This window comes from Dama dama, chromosome X (assembly GCF_033118175.1).
Source record: "Dama dama isolate Ldn47 chromosome X, ASM3311817v1, whole genome shotgun sequence".
Taxonomy (NCBI): Eukaryota; Metazoa; Chordata; class Mammalia; order Artiodactyla; family Cervidae; genus Dama; species Dama dama.
The window spans coordinates 87,283,327-87,308,234 of record NC_083714.1 but is presented as its reverse complement, the minus strand read 5'-3'; the positions used below and the strand labels follow the sequence as shown (position 1 = coordinate 87,308,234).

Sequence of the window (24,908 nt, the reverse complement as noted above, 5' to 3'; positions counted from 1 at the left end):
GAAGATAAAAAGACTTTTCAAAAGTGAGGTGATATTGAAATTAAAACGCAAAGGTGTTAGGTCCCCTTGCTGCCAAGAGGTTTATCCTGAGTCTGTGAGCTCTGGCTTGCTCAGTGGTGGCATGAAGGGCTATTTCCTTTCCCTCCTACACACCTATCCTTGCCATCATGATGATTTTTTTCCTCCTGGCAGACTGAATTAGAAGAGGAGATTTGAAATCTTGACCTCCATCCCTCTGCCAACTATCACTCCTACCCTTACTGCAGAGTCACCTCTCAGATAAGTAGCCAGTGCCCAGCCCAGGCCCATTTAGCACTTTCCATTTGCTCTGCTGAGGGTCTGGCTTTTAGTTGCTGCTGCTGCATTTCAAGTTTTGGAGTGTGCTGGAACCCATGGGATGCCATGAAGACTCACTGCTCTGAGCAGTCATTAACTTCTGCACACAAAGATCAGTTGCATAATGACCATTCAACAAATCTGGGCTGGTGAAAGGAGGGATATATGTGTCTGGGTGTGGGATTCCCTTCAGTAGCAGCTTAAGAGAAGTGAGTGTCTTCATCTGCTGTCTCCAGGACAGTATTTAATTTCTATTAGTACATGCCAGTTCTCTCTTTTTATATTTATTTATTTTTAATTGAAGGATAATTGCTTTACAGTATTGTGTTGGTTTCTACCAAACATCAACATGAATCAGCCATAGATTTACCCATGTCCCCTCCCAACTGCACATTCCTCCCACCTCCCTCCCCATCCCACCCTTCTAGGTTGTTACCAAGCCCCAGTTTGAGTTCCTTGAGTCATACAGAAAATTCCCATTGGCTATCTATTTTACATATGGTGACATATGTTTCCATGTTACTCTCTCCATGCATCCCACATTCTCCTTCCTCCCTCCCTGACCAGCCATGTCCATAAGTCTCTTCTCAATGTCTGTGTCTCCACTGTTGCTCTGCCAACAGGTTCATCAGTACCATCTTTCTAGATTCCATATATATGCATTAATATGTGATAATTGCTTTTGTCTTTCTGACTTACTTCACTCTGTATAATAGGCTCTAGGTTCATTCACCTGATTAGGACTGACTCAAATTTGTGCCTTTTATGGCTAAGTAATATTCCATTGTATATACATACCATAGCTTCTTTATGCATTCATCTGTTGATGGACATCTAGGTTGCTTCTATGTCCTAGCTATTGTAAATAAAGCTGCAATAAACATTGGTGTATATGTGTCTTTTTCAATTTTGGTTTCCTCAGGATTTATGCCTAGTAGTGGGATTGCTGGGTGATTTGGTGGTTTTATTCCTAGTTTTTAAAGGAATCTCCATACTGTTTCCATAGTGGCTGTAACAATTTACATTCCCACCAACAGTGCAAGAGGGTTTCTTTTCTCCACACCCTCTCCAGCATTTATTGTTTGTAGATTTTTTGATGATGGCCATTCTGACCAATGCGAGGTGATATCTCATTATAGTTTTGATTTGCATTTCTCTAATAATAAGCAATATTGAGCATCTTTTCATGTGTTTATTCATGTCAGGTCTTTTATAGTACCTCACTTAATCTTCACAAAACATTTAGCTGGCACTTTAAAAAAAACTTTTTATTTTGTGTTGGAGTATAGCCAATTAACAATGTTATGATAGTTCTAGGTAAACAGCAAAGGGACTCAGTCATACATATACATGTATCCATTCTCCCCCAAACTCCCTTCCCATCCAGGCAGTAGTTGGCACTTTTATAATATCTATTTTCCAGATGAGGAAATTGAGGCTTAGAGATATGAAGAAAGTTGCTCAACGTCAACCAGCATGTAAGTAGATCTTGTTCTTAAATCCATGTCTATTTGACTTCAGAGACTGTACTCTTAACCTATACATTATATAAAGAGTAATCCATTCCAGAATCTTCCTCATAGTGGTACAGGTCCCAACCTGGTTCCAGGATGGCCAGGTTGAAGCTATAGGAAATTTCTCAGTTGGGAAGAAGGTTGCCAACCACTTGTGACATGCAGGAACTTAATTTTTCTTCCTCTGTTCTTTTCCTCATTTTTTCCCCATCTTTTTTATAAAATACTCAACAGAAAGGGTCGATATTCTCAGAAAAGGCATTTTACATTGAAAAATGGGTTCTACCCATGTTTTCCCAGTGCCTCCCTCTGCCGTCTTTTCCCTACCTCCCATCCCTCTGCTCTAATAAGGAATCCAGCAGTGCTAGGGATTGTCAGCAGATTCTTGTTCAGAGGCAGGAACATGGACTAATCTCAGGAGTGAGATTTACTCTGGCCTTCATACATCCTTGAAGCCATAGCAGGAGGTCTCTAACTGTGTTGCTAACATTAGTGTTTATCTCAGCTTTGAGGATCAAAAACTTATTGATCCTAGCAGCCAGACTTGCCTTGATTGATTACCCTGTCATATGTCTCAGGCTTACCATCCAAGGTTTCCTTACTAATTGCTGGACTGCAAGTATGGGGAGAGCTGCTTCTGGACACAGAGCTGTCACCTGCCTACTCAAAGGAACTACCCAAACTGGCTACCTCCTTAGCTCCAGAGTGTTCTCAAAGCTGAGGGCAAAGCCCTATCTAGTTTCAGTCTCAGGAAGTGGCTCATCATTTCAGCATTTGTTTCTTGTTCTGGCTCTGCAGAGGCGCTGATGATTCTTGAAAGCAGAGATTAGAAAATCAGCCATCTGATCCCTGCTGCTTTTGCCTGGTGGTTGGACAGATCATTGGAAGCCTGTTGGGCATTGTGGTACAGTGGAAGGAGCACTATGTTAGGAGTCCAAAAATAAGGGTTTTAGTTCTGGCTCAGCTGGTAGGCTACAGTCCATGGTGTTGCTAAGAGTCAGCCACGACTGAGCAACTTCACTTTCACTTTTCACTTTCATGCATTGGAGAAGGAAATGTCAACCCACTCCAGTATTCTTGCCTGGAGAATCCCAGGGACAGAGAAGCCTGGTGGGCTGCCGTCTATGGGGTCGCACAGAGTCGGACACGACTGAAGCAACTTAGCAGCAGCAACAGACTTACTTTGTCTTCTTGAATAGTTTATGTCCTCTCTGAGCCTTGATTTCCCCATTAATGTTTTTTTAAAGCTTTATTAAGGAAGAATTAATATACAATAAACTGCATATATTTCAAGGATACAGTTTGACGAGTTTTGACCTGTGTACACACTCATGAAACCATCACTATGATCAAAGTAATGGACATACCCATCACCCCCAAAAGTTGTCTTATGTCTCTTTATAATTACTCTCTCCCACTCTACTTTTTGTCCTTCCCCAGGCAACCACTAATATGCTTTCTCTCACTATAAATTAGTCTGTAGTTTTTAGTTTTACATAGCTAGAGTCATATGATATGTATTTTTTGGTAAGCTCTGGCTTCTTTCAAGCCAACAAAATTGTTTCAAGCCAACAAAACTCAACAAAATTATTTTGAGATTCATCCATGTTGTTGCACATATCACTGGTTTGTTCTTTCCAAACTTCTTACCTTCCTTCTTTCCTTCCATTATTTATTTTGAGATGGTGTTAAATTTTATTAACATGGAAAGGTTTCCAAAACATATTTAAAAATTTAAAAGCAGCTTATAAGTCATATGTACTGTATATATTGTCTTTGAAACAACTATATAGATATATATATACATAGAAAAATCTGGAGGAATACATATCAATGTAAAAATACTTGTCTTCAGGTGATTGGGATTATGGAGATTTTTTTTTTTTTGCCTTCCTTCTTTGTTTTTCTAATTTTTCAATTGTGAAAATATGCAGCTGTTTTTAAAAGTAAGGAATTGTTACTTTATTTTGAATAGCTTTCTTTAGGTATAATTGACATACAATAAACAACTCATATTTAAAATGCACAAAATGAGAAGTTTTGATATATATATACATCATGAATCCATTACCATATTCAGGATAATGAGCATATCTATCATCCTCCAAACTCATTTTCCTAACTACAGGCAACTACTGCTCTTCTTTCTATCACTATGGATTAATATGTATTTTCTAAATATTTTTATATAAATGGAATAAAAAGTAGGCATTTTTAAAATTTGCATTCTTGTACTCACTACAATTGTTTTGAGTTTCATTCAAGCTGCTGCATATATCTGTAGTTCATTCCTTTTTATTGCTGAGTACCATTTCTTGATATGGATATACCACAATGTATTTATCTATTCACATATTGATGGACATGATTGTTTCTAGGTTTTTTTCTTACTATTACAAATATAGTTGAAACAAATATTCATGTACAAGTCTTGATGTAGACATATGCTTTCATTTTGGAGGGTTGCTGAATCATTGTAACTCTATATTTAACCAGCTAAGGAATTTCTAAACTGTTTTCCAAAGTTATTGCACCACTTTACAGTCCCAGCAACTATTCAACTGGAATGAGTTCCAGTTGTTCCAAATCCTCACTAACACTTGGTATGGTCAGTTTTAAAAATGTTAGATGTTTTAATGGGTGTGTATTGGCATCTCATTAGGTTTTAACTTGTATTTCCCTAATGGCTAATGATGTTCAGCATTTTTTTCATATATTTGTTTACCACTCTTTGGAAAACTGTCAATTCAAATCTTTTTGCTTATTTTCAGTCAGGTTCTTTATTTTCTTGTTTTTGAAAATAAGAAATTATTCTCATACACTCTGGATATAATTCCTCCTTTATCAGATATATTTTTGCCAAATATTTTCTCCCAGTCTGTAGCTTGTGTTTTAATTCTCTTAAAAGTATATTTGAACCAGCACAATATTGTAAGGTAAATATCCTGCAATAAAATTTTTTTAAAAGTATATTTGAAGAATAAATTTCAAAATTTTGATAAAGTCAATTTTATTTATTTTTATACTTTGTGATCTTCATGCTCTATTTAAGAAATCTTTGTCTAACCAAAGTTCACTATGATTTTATCCTATGTTTTCCAGAAGTTTTATAGTTTTAATGTTACATTTAGGTCTACTATCCAATTTGAGTTAATTTTTGAGTATGGTGTGAGATATTAGTTCAACTTTGTTCTTTTCTACATGAATATTCAGTTGATTCAGTACCATTTGTTGAAAAATACTATCCTTCCCTATTGAATTATTTTGACATTTTTAATTGAAAATCAACTAGCCATATAAGTGTGGGCTCATTTTTGGACTCTCTGTTATGTTCCATTGAACAATATGTATATCTTTATGCCCATACCGTAATGTCTTAATTGCTGTAATTTTATAGTAAGTCTTAAAATCAACTCATTATATATCTTCCAACTTTTTTCTTCAATGTAACAATTATGTTTGCAATTCTATATCCTTTACATTTACAAATAAATTTGAGAATCAATGCCAGATTCTACGAAAAAAAAAAAAACCTTGCTGGGATTTAATCAAAATCCCAGCTGGGATTGTATTGTGTCTATAAGACAAATTGGGGGAGAATTAATATATGTACAATATTAAGTCTTCTGATGTATGAAAAAAATATATCCCTTCATTTATTTAGGTCTTCTTCAATTTAGCTCATCAAAATTTTATAATTTTCACTGTTGAGGTCAAATTTTCCACAAGTATGTTCATTATTTTCATCAAATTTATCCATAAGTATCTCAAATTTCTGATGGTATTATAAATGGCATTTTTATTTCAATTTTTAATTATTCATTGCTAATATATAGAAATGCAATTGTTTTTGTATTATATCTTGTGAGCTTGTTTAACTCACTTATTACTTCTACTAGTAGTAGCTTTTTTTAGTCTCTAAAGTTTTCTAGATAGACAATCATACTGTCTGTAGATAGAGAGAGTTGTAAAACTATGTTACTCTTATTTATAATCTGTATGTCTTCTATTTCTTCTTGTCTTATTTCTGGAATAAATATCACTTGGTCATTATTTTTATCCTTTTTATATATTGTTGGATTCAATTGACTAAAATGTTGTTAAGAATTTTACAACTGTGTTTATGAGGGATGATTCATTTGTAGTTTTCTTTCTTGTGATGTCTATCTGGTTATGGTATTAGGGTAACACTGGGCTCACAGAATGAGTTGTAAAATATTGCCTCCTGTTTTATTTTTTGTAAGAGTTTGTGTAGGCTTATTATTATTGCTTCGTTAAATGTTTGTAATTCACCAGTGAAGCCATCTTACCCTCTATGATTCTTGAGGGCCCTTTCATTTTTAACACTTTGCAGTTCTAGTAAGATGCTTATCGTCAATCTTTGCATTTTAGATATGTGCATCTCTCTGTCTCCTTATTTTCTATCACTGACTCCTGCCTCCTTTGCATACTCTATCAGGTGAATTCATGTCTGATAATCAGAGTCTCTAGGTGCTAACCAACCCCCTCAGAGAAAACTGACGAAACTGTTTCAATTTGTAGTTCCGCTAAAGCACTGATGATTTGGGTTCAAGAACCACGACTCATATACGTTAGCCATTAGAGTAGATAACTAACCACTCTTCTACACCAGTGGTTGCCATATCAGTGGCCATAAGACATTAAGTAAAGCCTGTTATCCCTTAAGGACTGAGACAGGAGTTAGAAAGACTGCATTTTCAGACTTTATGTAGGTACTTCCAAGTGAGTCTCTCCGGGCCTCAGTCTGACTATCTGTAAAATTAAGAACTGGATCTCTAGGTCTTCTGATTCCAAAAGTGGAAGTAAATAAACAATAGGAGCCCAGAGAAGGAGGTTAAATATAGTAATAAGAGGGTAATAAGAAAACTTATGTTTTCAGTGATTATTTGATTTTACAAGTTTTGACATTCAAAAGTAGGTAGCCCATTAAAGTTGACATGTTTTAAGATAAAGTGTGGAAGGTTAAAAATGGGGTTTGTTTAGATGGTGAATGCTTGGAAAAGAATGTTTTCCAGTATTGCTGTGCCAACCAAGAAAAGCATTATCACATTCTAATGAAGAGAAAAAATAAAAAATGCCAGGACAAATATGAAAACACTTCTGGGATTTTTAAATAAAGACTTGTTACAGATCTGGAGAAGAGTTCTAGACACAGTGGATGGTGAGTAGCTACCAAAGTAAATGGACTTAGGCTGAAAGCTAGAAGTAAAAGCTTCTCAATATAATGTTTATCAGAACATGGAGAAAGGTTTGGAATCAGCTTTCCTGAACAAGAGCATTACACTTATTCACTGGAAAAAATAGCTACCTAGCACGTAACTCTGAGCTCTGTACAAGGCTAAAGAAACAGAAAATGAAGCTCAGTTGGAGGTCACTCTAGTCAGCCACAGAGAGAATGACGGGCAGGGCTCCTGCCATCTCATTCCCTAAGGAAGACCAAAGTGTTGCATTTTTTTCTTTACAGCACCCCAGCTGATCCCAAAAGTGCTTTTATTTGCCTCCTTTTAAATGTATTCCACCAATGCTTTCAGTCATCCTACTAAGGTGTGCTGATCACCTGGCTAGATGTGCCAGCATACCATCAGCACAGTCCTGAGCTACCTGCCACCAACCCCACATGGTCTCCATGCCCTATCTATGCCATTCCTACTATGCTCACTTATCCCAACTAGGTTTAGTCTCTTTACTATGCTCTGGGGACTCTAAATAACAATGGAGATGGGGCAGAAACAGGAATATTTCTGGCAACAGAGACTCCAATTCATAGTGACATTTTCTCCGCTTAGCATTGAGTACTACAGTAATTGGGTACTAAGTAATTGGGTGCTAAGCAAGCCTCAGAGTGTGGCCTCCTAATACTGTTTGCTAGCCTTTCATCATACTGTTCACCTTGTCCTGAAGCAGGGGCTCTTAAATGGAGACAGCTCTGCCCTCATGTCACCCCCCTTCACCTCTCTCTCATCTACCCTTCCCCAGCTTTGCCTTTTCTTTGGCCTTGCTCCATCGTTTCCTCATTTGAGCTTTTGTTAGTTCCCCCACAGCAACAGGAATTTGTGAAAGCCTGTAATTTATTTGGAGAGTTTGGCTCTTAGAATACCCTCTCCCCCTTTCCAACTCAAAGGGAGCGCTCAGAGAGTTTGGCTTTTGGCAGCCAAGGAGTGGGGAATCTGGTCTCACATTTGAGTTCTTTTCTGAGCAGCCTCCCTGTATTTCAAAGACTTTAGCCTGTGAGCCTGGGTAAGGAGCCAGGGCACTAATTGGGCACTTGAGTGAAAAGACTTTGAATATAAGGAAACTTGAGGGCCAATAGGTCCAGAATGGAGCTGGAGAGGCCAGGGTTCTGCTTTTGCACTGCCCAGGCTCAACAGAAGCCCAGCTGGCAATGGGTGCTTAGAGGAAAAAAGGAGGGAGTGCCTAATGAATACAGACGTTGTATTCACTTCAGGTACAGAGCTTTTGGGGGCCAACCTTTTGGGAGTACTTAACTTATTAAGGGTAGTACTTGAGGCTGAAGAAAATTCTGAGACTCATTTGCAGAAAGTTGTGTATGACAGGTTTGTACATATTTAATCCTTAAAGTCCTGGCTATGTTGGACAGGAAGTTTATTAGTCAGAAATTAGGCACTTGCTTAGCTCTTAGGACAGTTGTGCATTGAAAAAAATGTTTTCTGCCTAATAGAACATTGTGGGGTGTTATCCCTGATTTTGTCAAGTCTTTTTATAAAGATGACCCTCTATATCTCCCACTAAAATTTACTTTTCACCCTTGGAACTCTCCCACATCTCAACTACTACATCAAAAATATTTCTTTGTCTACCTCATGAGAGCAAGGGTAATATGTGTGTGTGTGAGTTGTTCAGTTGTGTCCAACTCTTTGTGACCCCATGGACTGTAAACCCACCAGGCTCCTCTGTCCATGGGATTCTCCAGGCAAGAATACTGGAGTGGGTTGCCATTCCTTTCTCTAGGGGATCTCCCCAACTCAGGAACTGAACCCAAGCCTCCTGCATTGCAAGCAGATTCTTTCTGTCTGAGCCACCAGGAAAGCCCAGGGGTAATATGTGGGACAACAAAAACTCTCTAGCTTTGATTCAAGGACTGTCAAGCATTCTAGAAAACCTCTACACATCTTGTATTTTCCAAAAAGGGAAACTAAGTGCAAGAAAGATAAGGGATAACTGATAGCACTCTTTTATCATCAGTATGGTTATAATTATCATTAGTTGTATTAGCACTATTGGTTCTTTTTTAAAATGTAGTCATCCCTTGATTGTTTTTCTCTTATAAAATTTTCTCTGATAACCTTTCTTGCTAACAATTATGCTATTTTTCTTCAGTCATTAATCTAGCTATTAAATTACCTTTTTTATCTGGCAGCCCTTCCCCTAAGTGCTGTGCTGAGTGCACCTGACTGCACTCATGGCCAGGAAGGTGGGCATATCTCTCCCAGGCATGCCACTGGGGGCCTGGATGAGTCTTCTGCCTCTGATAAAGTTAGGTTTGCTGTCATCCATTCTCTGGGGAGTCAGCTATCCAGAGCTCTGGTTTGTGTTGATGGTGTTATAGGTTCTCAGGCTGTGTTCCCCACAAACATTTCATGTGGTCTCCATTTCTGGGAGCTCAAATCACAGCTACATTTTTTACCCCTCCAAGCTCTGTGAAAGACTAAGGGGCATAGAGTCTGGTATCATTTTCCTGCCTCATCCAGGATGGGTGGGTGGCCAAGTTGGGGGACAAAAGTAGCCCAAGATCCCTGCCCCTTCCTTCCTAGTAAGCCATTGTCCAAGCAGGCGCCTGGCTGTGGGGTGAACTTGGAGGAGAGTATGTTCTCTTTGATCACTTGTGGGGAGATCTCCTGAGACACAGAGATCCAGTAGTGAACAAGGGAAGGAGGAGACATGTGGGGACAGAGGTCACTGTGTCACAGTGTCCTGCAGAGGATTCTTCATGGTGGGCAGCCAGGGAAGGGCATGGGCATAGTCATTAGTGCACCCTGGGACTGGCACAAGCTGGGTTTTCTCCTGGGGCCATTGCTCCCTACCAGGACCCCTCCTTTGGTTGAATTACTTGGGGTGTGAGTGCTGAGGACAGACTCTTCTGAGGAGGAAAGGAGACCCAGCTATGTGGCAATGGGGTGAGCGCTGTCAGCCTGGTTTTCAGGTGGCCTTCTTGTCCTGTTGGCTCTCAATAGGTGCCCCAAGGGGGCAGGACCTTGTCCAGCCTAGAACATCCTTGGGATGCTTGAGCCCCTGACTCATATGTTCTTAGCCAAGGAAAAGATTTGTCATTTCCAGGCCACTGAGATGGTTCTCCCCCTGCCCCTAGGGACCAGTCTGACCCTCCTTTCATGGCTTGTCCTATCATGCCTTTGGGAGCTGAGCAGGTGATCCTACAGTTCTGCCCTGTTTCCTTTCTCTCCAGTTAGCCACGTTCTTGTTCCCTGCTGCCCTGCCCCACCTCATTGGGTGCTTGGGCTGTGTGTGTGATGTTTCCTTCGTGGCAAGCCAACCATGTATTGAGGATTCACCATGTGCTGTGTGTGGCTCAGAAAGCCCATCCTGTGGCCCCTGTACTCTGAACCATGAGGACAGGGAGGGAGCTGTTCCATTCAAGGCAGAAGGACTAGATGGCCCTCTTGCAAATAGAATTCTGCCTCTTCAAGAATGCAATGTGAAGTTTCCTGCATCTATTGGTAATACAAGGATTTCACATTTTTTAGAACTATGGTGAGCATATGTCTGTAAGTTTTTAGAATTGGTACTAGAAATTTGTGGCTTCCTAGGTGATGCTAGTGGTAAAGAACCTGCCTGCCAATGCAGGAAACATAATGAGGCGTGGGTTTGATCCCTGTGTCAGGAAGATCCACTGGAGGAGGGCATGGCAACCTATTCCAGTATTCATGCCTGGAGAATCCCATGGACAGAGGAGCCTGGTGGGCTACCGTCCACAGGGTCTCAAAGAGTCAGACACAACTGAAGCAACTTAGCATATACACACACACTAGAAGTTGAGGGGCTTCCCTGGTGGCTCAGTGGTAAAGAACCCAACTGCCAATGCTGGAGACACAGGTTCAGTCTCTGGATCAGGAGGATCCCCTGGAGTAAGAAATGGCAACACACTCCAGGATTTTTGCCTGGGAAATCCCATGGACAGAGGAGCCTGGCAGACTACAGTCCATGTGGTCACAAAGAGTTGGACATGACTGAGTGACTGAGCACACCCACATACATCCTTAATGTAGCAACTTTTCTTTTCACTTAGAATGTCTGACCTCTCTGAAAATCTTCAAATAAAAATTTTACTCTGGTCTTAAACCATGTGATTTATGCATTTTTGTGAGTGCTTGGGTGCTCAGTCATATGTGACTCTTTGCAACCCCATGGACTGTAGCCCACCAGGCTCTTCTGTCCACGGGATTTTCCTGAAAAGAATATTAGAGTGGGTTGCCATTTCCTCCTCCAGGGGATTTTCCTGACCCAGGAAATGCCCTATGTAAAAAGTGTCCCCTATTCTACTGTGAGATCCTTGACCACAAAGACCATATGTCACTCATTTAGCATCCTCATTGCTGTAGGATAGCTATGTGTTTGGGCCAGAGAGGATGTTAAATAACTGTTAAACAAATGAATGGCTTCATTTCAAAATGTGCTTTTAGCATCAAAAGCTATATCAAAGTAATTTTCCCTATTCCTCCCATGAAGTATGGCTAAGAGCACTGACCATTATATATAAAACAAATATAAGAAGACTGAAAGGTAAAGAGAAGAAAGCTGATGGACTAAGTATCTCAAGACTCAAGGAACAACACAGTGGTGAATTACCTGAGGTTTTTTTTTTACCTCATATATATTACACACGGAGCTGAAGAAACTTGCACCTGGGAAATGCCAAAACGGACAGATAAAATGAGCACCAAGACAAGCCTGATTTCTCTAACCAAAAGACCAAGAGAGGAGCAGCCTAGCAAGACAGAGAACTTTTAAACAATAACCACTCCACTCCAACCAAACACCGTGGCAAAAAATGTGTCTCTTCTGACCTTTACCAAAAAAAGGCCTAATAAGGAACCTCAACTTATAAACTCACCCAGTTGTAACAAGGTGCCCTAATCTGTCCCTCTACCATTCCAAGGTAGTATTAGAGAAAACTGAGTAGGGAGCCAGAAATGTCATTCCCTCTTAGTGGCAACAAGGCCTATTCCTAAAACACTGTGTCAGTGGAGACCATGCAGGGAGACTGGACATTCACCCTTGCTAGACTGTAACCTCCAGTTCTCCTCCCATTTTTGAAGAGGTACAAAGATGGTGTCAGTGAATGCCAAGTAGGAAACTAGGACTTTTAGCATCACTCAGTATACAATCCGTTGAAGCAACATGGAAAATAGTAAGAAAAGACTCTTACCTCTCCCAACCAGTTAAGTATCAGAGGAAGACAAGTGGAGATCTTGAACATCAACCCCTGCTCACTGTAACAATGCACCTATCCTCCCCACAGTGCCCATGGGGGCTAAGCAGGGAACCTGGACTTCCATCCCCATCTCTTCCACCCTATCTAGAAATAATGAGGAGACACCTTGCTGGCACAGTGTCATAGTAGGCCTACTAATACACAAGGTTTAAATAAGACACGAAGTCTTATGATATTCAAAATGCCCAAGGTACAACAGAAAAACCACTTGTCACACCAAAGATTAAGAAAATCTCAACCTCAATGAGAAAAGAAAATTAACTGCCACCAACACTAAGATGACACAGATGTTGAAATTATTTGACAAGCATTTTAAAGCACCCACTATTAAAATGCTTTAATAAGCAATTACAATCATACTTGAGACAAGTGAAACAATACTAAGTCTCAGCAACTAAATAGAGAATATAAAGAAGAAACAAGGGAAATTTTAGAACTAAAACATAGAACTGAAATAATGATAATTTTAAAAATTTCACTGGATGAGTTCCATTAAATAATGGAGAGGGCAGATGAAAGAATGAGTAAACTCGAAGATAGAAAAATAGAAATTATCCAATGTGAACAAGAGGGGGAAATACATTTTTAAAAAATGAACAGAGCATCAGAGAACTGTGGTCCTATAACAAAAGATGTAATGTTCCTGTCGTCATAAGAGTGCTGGATGAAGAGGAGAAAGAAGGTGCAGCTAAAAAATTACTCACAGAAATAATGGCTGAAAATCTCCCAAATTTGACAAAAGACAAACCTACAGTATTAAGAAGCTAAGTGAACTACAAAGAGGATGAATTCAAGGAAATCTATGCTAAAACACATCAGAGTCAAACTTCTGAAATATAAACACACACTAATCTTGAAAATATTGAGAGAGAAGTGATACCCTAATTAAGGGAAAAGCCATCAAATGATAGTGGATTTCTCATTAAAAAATAAACAAACAAACAAACACAGAGGGCAGAAGTGGTAAAACATTTTTCAAGTGCTGAAAGAAAAAACTGTCAACTTGGAATTGCAGATCCAGTGAAACTGTGCTTCACGAAAGAAGGAGGAAATCTAAGCATTTTCAAATGAATGAATATTAAGAGAGTTTGTCACCAGCAGACCTACCTTTAAAGAATGGCCAAAGGAATTTCTCCAATCAGAAAGGAAACAATAGAAAATGGAATCTTGGATCATCAAGAAGGAAGAAAGAACTCTTTGCAACCTCATGAACTCTGTCACATCAGGTTCCTCTGTCCTCCACGCTCTCCCAGACTTTGCTCAAATTCATGTCCATTGAGTCAGTGATGCTTTCTAGCCATCTCATCCTCTGCTGCCCCCTTTTCCTTTTGCCTTCAATCTTTCCCAGCATCAGGGTCTTTTCCGGTGAGTTGGCTCTTCACATCAGGTGGCCAAAGTATTGGAGCTTCAGCTTCAGCATCAGTACTTCCAATGAAGGTTGATATTCAGGGTTGATCTCCTTTAGGACTGACTGGTTTGATCTCCTTGCAGTCCAAGGGACTCTCAAGAGTCTTCTCCAGCACCACAATTCAAAAGCATCAATTCTTTATCACTCAACCTTCCTTATGGTCCAACTCTCACATATCAATGATTGTTCTTGCAAATGGTCTAAATACATCAAATAAAAAACAGAGATTGGCAGGAAAACAATACCCCAACCATAAGCTGTCTACAAGAAACTTCAAATATATATCTCCAGGGAATCATGCTGGTTGAAAAAGCCAATTTCAAAAAGTCACAGATTATATGACTCAATTTATATGTTTCATGAAATACTATTATAGAGATAAAAACAAAAATAGTGGTTGCCAAGAGTTAGGGATGGTGGACTGGGTGTGACTATAAAGGAGCAGCACAAAGGAGATTTTTGTGGTGATGGAATAGTTCTGTATCTTGATTGCAGTGGTGGTTATAGAAATCTACACATGCAATAAAATGATAAGTATATACACATATTATAGCAGTGCAACTTTCTGGTTTTGATATTATAATCTAGTTATATAAGATGTAATCGTTGGAGGAAACTAGGTGAAGGGTTCATGAGAAGTCTCTGGATTATCTTGACTATTTCCTGTGACTCTATAATTATTTCAAAAGTTAAAAGTTAAAAAAACTCAGGTTAACTTTTTTAAATCTATATTTTAAAAGCTACTGATAATATCATACAAAATGGTGAGAAAATTTCAGCTTTCCTATTAAGGTCAGGTGCAAGACAAGGCTGTCCCTTCTCACTACTCCTTTAACATTGTAGTAGAAGTTCTAGCTGAAATAATAATACAAGAAAAAGAAATACAAGTATACAGACTGGGAAGGAAGGCATAAACTTTCTTTGTTCACAGACGACAAAGTAATCTATGTAGAAAATATGAAAGAATTGACAAAAAATTCTGGAACTTAAAAGCAATTACAGCAATGTTTCAGGATTTCAGATTAATATACAAAAGTCACTTTCCTGTATACTAGCAATGAACAAGTAGAATTTGAAATTTTTAAAATGAATACCATTTACATTAGCACCCCCAAATATGAAATACTTAGGTATAAATCTAACAAAATATGTACAAATTTATATGAAAAAACTACAAAATTGTGATGAACTAAAATTCAAAGAACTAAATAAATGGAGAGAAATCCAAAGAACTAAATAAATGGAGAAATATTCTATGTTCATGAACAGAAGACTCAATATTGTCAGGATATCAGTCCTTCCCAACTTGATATATAGATTCAGTGCAATCACAACCAAAATCTTAGCAATTTGTTTTGTGGATATTGACAAACCAATTCTAAAGTTTACACAGAGAAGCAAAAGACTCCAAATAACCAACACAGTATTGGAAGAGATGAAAAAAGTTAGAGAACTGTCATTTCTTGACCTCAAGACTTACTATAAAGCTACAATATTCAAGACTGTGTGGTATTGATGAAAGAATAGATAAATAGATCAATGGAACAGAGTAGAAGGCCCAGAAATATCAATAGATCCACATAAATATAGCCAACCGATCTGTGACAAAGAAGCAAAGACAATACAGTAGAGCAAAAGTAATATTTTCAGCAAATGTTTCTGGAACAACTGGATATCCACATGCAAAAAAAAATTAATCTAGACACAGACATTACCTCCTTCTCAAAAATTAACAGAATGGATCACTGACCTAAATATAAAACATTTGTATAAACACTAAATGTTTAGTTCTTTGAAAGTGAAAGTGTTAGTTGCTCAGTCATGTCCGACTCTTTGCAATCTGATGGACTATAGTCCGCCAGGCTCTTCTGTCCATGGAACTCTCCAGGCAAGAATACTGGAGTAGGTAGCCATTCTCTTCTCCAGGAGACATTGCAGGCAGATTCTTTATCATCAGAGTCACTAGGGAAGCCCTTAAATATAAAGCATGAAACTCTAAAAACTCCTAGAAAATAACTTAGGGTAAACTTCGATGACCTTGGGTTTGATTACAGCTTTTTAGGTTCAAGACCAAGTCATAATCCATGAAAGAAATAACTGGACTTCATCAAAATTTAAAACTTCTGCTCTGCAAAAGATAATGTCAAGAGAATGAGAAGCTAAGCCACAGATGGAGAGAAAACATTTGCAAAAGACATATCTGATAAAGGACTGTTATCCAAAATGTACAAAGACCTCCTAAGACTCAGCAATGAGAAAATAATCAACCCAGTTTAAAAAATGGCCCAAAGACCTTAACAGACAGCTCATCAAAGAAAATATATAGATGACAAATAAACATATTAAAAGATACTCAATGCTATATGTCATCAGGAAAATACAAATGAAAGCAATGAAGTGCCACTACATACCTATCAGAATGACCAAAATCTGGGACAGTGACACCACCAAATGCTGGTAAGGATGTAGAGCAACAAGAACTCACTCATTGTTGTTGAGAATGCAAAATGGTACAATCATTTTGGAAGAAAGCTTGGCAATTTCTTACAAAACTAAACATACAATTTAGCATGCTCCTTAGTTCTTAACCAAATGAGTCGAGAGCATACATCAACACAAAAATTTACACACATCTATATATAGCAGCTTTATTCATAATTGCTGAAATGTGGAAGCAACCAAGATTCCTTTGGGGAGCGAGTTTATTTATTAAACTGTGGTACATCCAGACAATGGAATATTATTCAGTGCTGAAAAACATCTTTCAAGTCATGAAAATACATGGGGGGAATTTATTTATTTATTTTAATATAAATTTATTTATTTTAATTGGAGGCTAATTACTTTACAATATTGTAGGGGTTTTGCCATACATTGACATGAATCCTCCACAGGTGTACATATGTTCCCCATCCTGAACCCCCCTCCCACCTCCCTCCCCATCCCATCCCTCTAGGTCATCCCAGTGCACCAGCCCCAAATACCCTGTATCATGCATCGAACCTGGACTGGTGATTCGTTTCACATATGATAATTTACATGTTTCAATGCCATTCTCCCAAATCATCCCACCCTTGCCCTCTCCCACAGAGTCCAAAAACTGTTCTATATATCTGTGTCTCTTTTGTTGTCTCACATACAGTGTTATCATTACCATCTTTCTAAACCCCATATATATGCATTAGTATATTGTATTGGTGTTTTTCTTTCTGGCTTATTTCACTCTGTATAATGGGCTCCAGTTTCATCCACCTCATTAGAACTGATTCAAATGTACTGTTTTTAATGGCTGAGTAACATTCCATGGTGTATATGTACCACAGCTTTCTTATCCATTCATCTGCCGATAGACATCTAGGTTGCTTCCATGTCCTGGCTATTATAAACAGTGCTGCGATGAACATTGGGGTACACGTGTCTCTTTCAATTCTGGCTTCTTCAGTGCATATGCCCAGCAGTGGGGTTGCTGGGTCATATGGCAGTTCTATTTCCAGTTTTTTAAGGAATCTCCACACTGTTCTCCATAGTGGCTGTACTAGTTTGCATTCCCACCAACAGTGTAAGAGGGTTCCCTTTTCTCCACACCCTCTCCAGCATTTATTGTTTGTAGACTTTTGGATAGCAGCCATTCTGACTGGCGTGAGATGGTACCTCATTGTGGTTTTGATTTGCCTTTTTCTGATAATGAGTGATGTTGAGCATCTTTTCATGTGTTTGTTAGCCATCCGTATGTCTTCCTTGGAGAAATGTCTGTTTAGTTCTTTGGCCCATTTTTTTTTTTTTTTGATTGGATCGTTTATTTTTCTGGAATTGAGCTTCAGGAGTTGCTTGTATATTTTTGAGATTAATTATTTGTCCGTTGCTTCATTTGCTATTATTTTCTTCCATTCTGAAGACTGTCTTTTCACCTTGCTTATAGTTTCCTTTGTTGTGCAAAAGCTTTTAAGTTTAATTAGGTCCCATTTGTTTATTTTTGCTTTTATTTCCAATATTCTGGGAGGTGGGTCATAGAGGATCCTGCTGTGATTTATGTTGGAGAGTGTTTTGCCTATGTTTTCCTCTAGGAGTTTTATAGTTTCTGGCCTTACATTTAGATCTTTGATTCATTTTGAGTTTTTTTGTGTGTGTATGGTATTAGAAAGTGTTCTAGTTTCATTCTTTTACAAGTGGTTGGCCAGTTTTCTCAGCACCACTTGTTAAAGAGATTGTCTTTTCTCCATTGTATATTCTTGACTCCTTTGTCAAAGATAAGGTGTTCCTAGGTGTGTGGATTTATCTCTGGGCTTTCTGTTTTGTTCCATTGATCTATATTTCTGTCTTTATGCCAGTACCATACTGTCTTAATGACTGTGGCTTTGTAGTAGAGCCTGAAGTCAGGCAGGTTGATTCCTCCAGTTCCATTCTTCTTTCTCAAGATTGCTTTGGCTAGTTGAGGTTTTTTGTATTTCCATACAAATTGTGAAATTATTTGTTCTAGTTCTGTGAAAAATACCCTTGGTAGCTTGGTAGGTATGGCATTGAATCTATAGATTGCTTTGGGTAGTATACTCATTTTCACCATATTGATTCTTCCAGTCCATGAACACGGTATATTTCTCCATCTATTTGTGTCCCTTCTGATTTTTTTCACTAGTGTTTTATAGTTTTCTATATATAAAAATCTTTTTTGTTTCTTTAGGAAGATATATTCCTAAGTATTTTATTCTTTTCATCGCAATGGTGAATGGAATTGTTTCCTTAATTTCTCTTTCTGTTTTCTCATTGTTAGTGTATAGGAATGCAAAGGATTTCTGTGTGTTGATTTTATATCCTGCAACTTGACTATATTCATTGATTAGCTCTAGTAATTTTTTGGTGGAGTCTTTAGGGTTTTCTATGTAGAGGATCATGTCATCTGCAAAGAGTGAGAGTTTCACTTCTTCTTTTCCTATCTGGATTCCTTTTATTTCTTTTACTTCTCTGATTGCTGTGGCCAAAACGTCCAAAACTATGTTGAATAGTAGTGGTGAGAGTGGGCACCCTTGTCTTGTTCCTGACTTTAGGTGAAATGCTTTCAATTTTTCACCACTGAGGATAATGTTTGCTGTCGGTTTGTCATATACAGCTCTTATTATGTTGAGGTATGTTCCTTCTATTCCTGCTTTCTGGAGGGTTTTTTTTTTTTTTATCATAATGGATGTTGACTTTTGTCAAAGTCTTTGTCTGCATCTATTGAGATAATCATATGGTTTTTATTTTTCAATTTGTTAATGTGGTGTATTACATTGATTGATTTGTGGATATTGAAGAATCCTTGCATCCCTGGGATAAAGCCCACTTGGTCATGATGTATGATTTTTTTAATATGTTGTTGTATTCTGTTTGCTAGAATTTTGTTAGGGATTTTTGCATCTATGTTCATCAGTGATATTGGCCTGTAGTTTTCTTTTCTGTGGCATCTTTGTCAGGTTTTGGTATGGGGGAAATTTAAATATATGAAAGTGAAAGAAGCCAATCTGAAGAGACTATTCACTCTATGATTCCAATTATATAACATTCTGGAAAAGGCAACACTATGGAGACAGTAAAAAGATCAGTGGTTGCCAGAGGTTGGGAGGGTAATAGGGATGAATAGGCAGAGCATGGATTTTTACAGCAGTGAAAATATTCTATATGATACCATAATGATGAATATATGTCATTAACATAAATAGCTATATCCAATGTAATTTAAACTTTCTTTGACTGTGCAAAAGATACTTTAAAGCCCAATCATTATCAGTTTTCATTGTATTTCAGATATTCAGAAGGGCCAGATATTGGTGAGTTGTAGTTGATAAAATGTCAGTAAGATAATTTACTGAATTTAACTAATTTTCCTTTTTGTTCAAGTTCAATACACTTGAACTAATTTTTTTTTTAATCTGGCCAGAATAAAAATACATATATCATAAATGAGATCTCCCACTGGCACTTCTTGCTTCTCTGCCCCTTTTCCTCTTCTCCTTTTTTTTTTATAACAGATTTATTGAGGTATAATTTACATATGGTAATAGTCACCCTTTTTATATGCTGAATTCTATGAATTTTGACTAAAGAATACAACCATTTACAGTCAAGATATATCACATTTCATTGCTCCATTTCATTAGTCCAGAAAGTTCCCCCATACTCCTCTATAATGAGTCATTTCCCCTCACCTTTCCTCCTGGCATTCACTGATCTGTTTGCCCAGTTTTGCCTTTTTGGAATTACATATAAATGGAATCATCTGTGTCTGGCTTCTTTTCACTTAGCATAATGCCTTTGATAATTGTTCTCGTCATTTCATGTATCAGTAGTTTATTATTGTTTATTGCAGAGTTGTATTCCACTATATTAATGTATATTCACTTATTTATCCATTTATCAGTTGAAGTACATTTTGAGTTATTGACACATTTTGGTAATTATGAAAAATCTGGAAAAACATCTAGGTACAGGTTTTTTTTTTTTTATTAGTTGGAGGCTAATTACTTCACAACATTTCAGTGGGTTTTGTCATACATTGGTTTTTTTATAAATATAATTTTTCATTTATCTTGGCTAAGTACCCAAGAGAGTGATTTCAGGATCATAGGGTAATTGTATGTTTAACTTTTAAGAAGCTGCCAAACCGTTTTCCAAAGCAGGTATACCATTTTTGCATTCCCATCAACATTGTATGAGATTTCCAGTTCCTCTACATCCTCACCAGTACTAGGTATTGACAATTTTTATAAAAGCTTTTTTAGTGGTTATACAGGTTTTAATATGCATTTCTTGAATGATTAATAATATTGAGCATCTTTTCATGTACTCAATTGCTATTCATGTCATACATTTTTGTGTATGTAAAAAGTCTGTTCAAATCTTTTGCCCATATTTTAAACTGGATTCTTTGCTGTCTTCTTACTGAGTTATGAGAGTCAACTCACACTTGTACTCTGGATATCAGGCTTTTATAAGATATGTGTGTTGTAAATATTTTTCTCTGTCTGTGGCTTGCCCTTTCATGTTCATAACAGTATTTTTCAAAGAGCAAAAGTTTTACATTTTGATGAAGTCTAGTGTATTGATTTTTTTAATGGATCATACTTTTGGTAATTATGAAATCTTTGCCTAACTAAAGGCTAGAAAGATTTTCTCCTATACTTGCTTCTAAATATTTTGTTTTACTTGATCCATTTGTATTAATTTTTATATATGGTGTGATTATTGGTATCTACAAAGCTCTCATACATATGATCACATTTGATAATCATTAGATTAAAAAAAAAAACTTTGAGGAAGGCATATGGAGAATTTCAATCCCCATTTTATAAATGAGAAGACTGAGGATTAGAGGAGTGCTGTGTGATTTGCTCAAGGTCCCATAACTGATAAGAGGTCAAATCGAAAGGTATAAGGTAAAATTCTGATGAGAGTTCAGGTCTCCTGCTGTCTCAGACCAGTGCTTTTGGAGCCAGCCACTAAGACTCAAGATGGCACCCCTAGCAAAATAAAGATTCCCAGTGGAGATCTGAACAACCTATTAGGTACTGAGGTAAGAGACACAGACAGTAGACTAGTCTAACCTCAGACTGTACTCCTCTGGCCCTTCTGGGGCTGCATAATTCAAGAGAGCCAGAAGCTGGCCTGGCTCACTGTTCAGGTGACACTCAGTGAATACTTTTTGATGATGACAAAGAAGACTTGGAACATACTCAGAGGAGAGCTCTCAAAGGAATTACAGAATTAGGAATTAAAGCTAAGAAGAAAAGTTAGGGAAACTAAGATTGTTTAGCCTAGAAAAGAGAGGCTCACGATGAAACTTGGTAACAGCCTTCAAAAAAAAAAAAAAAATACTTGGGCTTTCTTTCTGATGGCTGAGCAAGAATCTAAGTAAAAGGGCAAATCTCTTCCTCCCTGTTGAGGATTGTTACAAACACTTAAGAGCCTTTATAAACAGAGTAAACTCTTCTTATTTGAGTTTAGAGTTGGGGATTTGCCAAACATGGGCTCTGATGAAGGATTTCAGCAGGAGGGTTATATGCCTCTCTTGTACAGTGTCCTTATAAATCTTTGGGTGACTCCTGAACCTGCCCTGTGTCAATTCCAGGAGGCCTTTGTCTGTGGCCTTCCTTACTCCTTAGTCTTAGCATTTTCACACGACTGTTCCAGTGACCAAGACAAATCTTACCTAAGCTTCTGAAGGCTTAATTAACTTTCATGTTCCTTGGCACTGAAACCAAGTAGCCTAGTGCCTAAGGCTATAAATCTGGCTTAGTATCCCTGGAAGGAAGCCTGAAATGCTGGCTAGTCCAAATCTGACACCAGTGGTTGAATCCCCTGTTTTATATCTAGCCTCTGCTTGCACACTTCCAATGATGGGAGCTTCATTAATCCTAATTAGAGATATAATACAATGAACATTGGACTAGAAATAAGGAGAGTTAGGTCTGAGGCCCAGCTCTGCCACTTAACTTGCTATGTGATGTTTGGCAAGTCCCTTCACATTTCTAGACTTGTTTCTTTATCAATAAAATGGTAGTAGAGGAATCTCTTTGTCTTAGTTTGTGTTTATTTAACTGCTATAACAAATAGCCCTCAAAAATTCAGTAGTTTAAAGGAAAAGAAGTTTAATTATTAGGTAACATTCAGGGCAAGGGTTCCAGACTGGAGAGAAAGGAGGAACTCCACTCCATTCAGGGTCCCAGACAGAACTGATGGCAGTTCTGCCAGTCTTAATACATGGCATCCAAGGTCACTCTGCCATTATGGCCCCCAAGGAAGCAGAAACATCATGGGAGTCTTTTTATGGTCCAAACCCAGAAGTGGCATGTGTCCTTTTTACCCACATTCTATTGGTCAGAATTCTGTCACATGATCGTACCAAATAGCCACAGGAAACAGGCTAAGAAATGTAGTGCAGCTGTGTGGTAGCTAGCCTGACATCTCTACCACAGACTTGATCTCTAAAGGCCTCTTCCCCCAGCTTTGAAATTCTGGGTATGCTTATGAACTAGACCCCTGGTTCTCACATTGCCTTGTTATAGGCACTTTGAAAATTGCCTAACCTCTCTGGCCATCAGGGACTAGCAGGCTGGCAGTGCAGGCCAACACAATGCCCCCTGTGAAAGGTCAGAGAATTGACATACCAGCTGCACCACCAGATACCACATTAAACTAAAATGTCTTTGTGCTTCTTTTCTCTGCAGCATGGGTAGGAGCCCTCTCAATGGGAATGATCTTCTTCTGTTCTCCCATTGTGAGTATATTCACTGATCGTTTGGGCTGCCGAATCACAGCAACTGCAGGGGCTGCTGTTGCTTTCATTGGCCTCCATACCAGCTCCTTCACCAGGTAAGGCTAAGAATTGCTGGCCATTTGCCCTTGGCTTCTTTCTGGGCCTCAAATGGAGACACTCTTCTCATTGCAGAATCCCCTATGGCCTTTTCCATGTAGGGTCTTCAAATACCTTGCTCCCAGGAATTATTGTTCAATGGGATTTATCTAGGTAGGGTCTCCAAGGACATATTGGTAGGGAATATACCCAAAGAGGACTCAACATTTCCAAAGTGATGAGAGAAGTTTAAGCTTGGGCATTCATACAGCTGAGCCCAGGTTCAATTTTGGCCACTGAATGGCAATGGAACAATTGATGAGTGTCATTTCCCTCTCTGGGCCTCAGTTTTTATATCTACAACATGAAATTAGATCAGGTCTTTTCAGGTGTGTCTTCCACTCTGCCATTCTATTGCCCTTCAATATGTCACACATCTCATGACCTCAACTGCCCTCCTAGGAATGAAAATCTAGAGTAAGACCATGTGAACACCTACCATTAGAGGATTCTTGGGTAATCTTATGCTGAAAAAGAGGTCAGCTGAGCCCAAGGCTGTTTGGTATTTCTGATCTGTTTCCATTTCTGCATGGCAATGAAAAGACCCTGATGCTGGGAAAGATTGAAAGCAAAAAGAAAAGAGGGTGGCAGTGGGTGAGATGGTTAGATAGCATCACCAACTCAATGGACATGAGTTTGAGCAAACTCCAGGGGATAGTGAAGGAAAGGGAAGCCTGGTTTGCTGCAGTCCATGGGGTAGCAAAAGTTGGACATAACTTAGAGACCAAACAACAATAAATGTTAGGACAGTTTGGGACAGATAAAGATTCATGTCTTGGGCATGAGAAAGGATATTCAGCAGCATCCCTCACTGAGATACAGACCCAAAACCCAGCTATCCAACTAGGCCTAAACTGGGTAAACTCAAATTCTGGTCCCATAGATCCCACTGGCAGAATTTGGTCAGTGTCCAGCAAGGAGTAGGTTACAAGTTCATATTCTCCTTATCTCTGCTGCTCTCCAGAAGTGTATGTGTAGGAGAGGGGAGAAGGCACAACCCTCCACCACAGCTTGAGGAATATGGCATTCCAAAAGAACTCCAATAATTTTCTGCCAAAGACACTTTGAAAGTTATGGTACCTCCTACTTCCAATCTCCTGGTGTAGGAGAATGCTGGCCTGGAGACATGGCTAACTTGTCGGAGACTTGTTTTCTGAGATTGGCTTCCCAGAGAAGGACCAGGGTTATGCACTCTAGGCCTAAGGATCCGCTCACAGCAGAGAATGATAATCGTGTTCTGCCACAACTGGGCCCTGTGAGGTTGAGCCCACTTTATGACTTGAGCATTTCTGGCTGCCCAGTCTACCCTCCAGCAGAGCTTGGGTCTGGCCTGCAATAGTTTCTTGGCTTGGTTCTATCCAATTGAAACAGAGGCAGGGAAAACCACATCCTGTCTGTAATCTGCTCAGCCCTCCCAGGGCTGTAGCTCCAAATCTTTTCAGGGCCCCTCTGGTGGCCGGCCTCATTTGCCCTCAGCAGGCTGGTGCCTGGCTTCTTGTGAGAAGGAGTTAGGCCTCAGAAGCAGCTCTAGCCTCAGCACTACTCAGCAGTGGCCTGTGCTTAAGGCCAAGCAGAGCAAAGTGTAAACAAATTAGCAACATACGGATCCCATTTTCTTTCCAATCCACATGAGCTCAGTTACAGGAGAGGAAAGAGCTCATATGTGCTTTCTCCTGGCATTCTTCTTTAGGCACACTGTTCCCCAGCCCTTAAGCTCCTCCCCCACTCCCTTTGCCCTTTCTGTAAGAACATCTTTAGAGCCAAAAAACTTTCTGGATG

The 24,908-nt window shown here is 38.7% G+C and overlaps 1 protein-coding gene across 1 annotated transcript in view; it reads left to right on the top strand.

The window, feature by feature from the left end:
• SLC16A2 (solute carrier family 16 member 2) overlaps positions 1–24,908 on the top strand; it is a 128,202-nt gene that overhangs the window by 85,129 nt on the left and 18,165 nt on the right. The window contains exon 2 of the mRNA XM_061136574.1: positions 22,945–23,089. Coding sequence (XP_060992557.1) covers positions 22,945–23,089 — 145 coding nt within the window. The remainder of the gene's footprint in view (positions 1–22,944; positions 23,090–24,908) is intronic.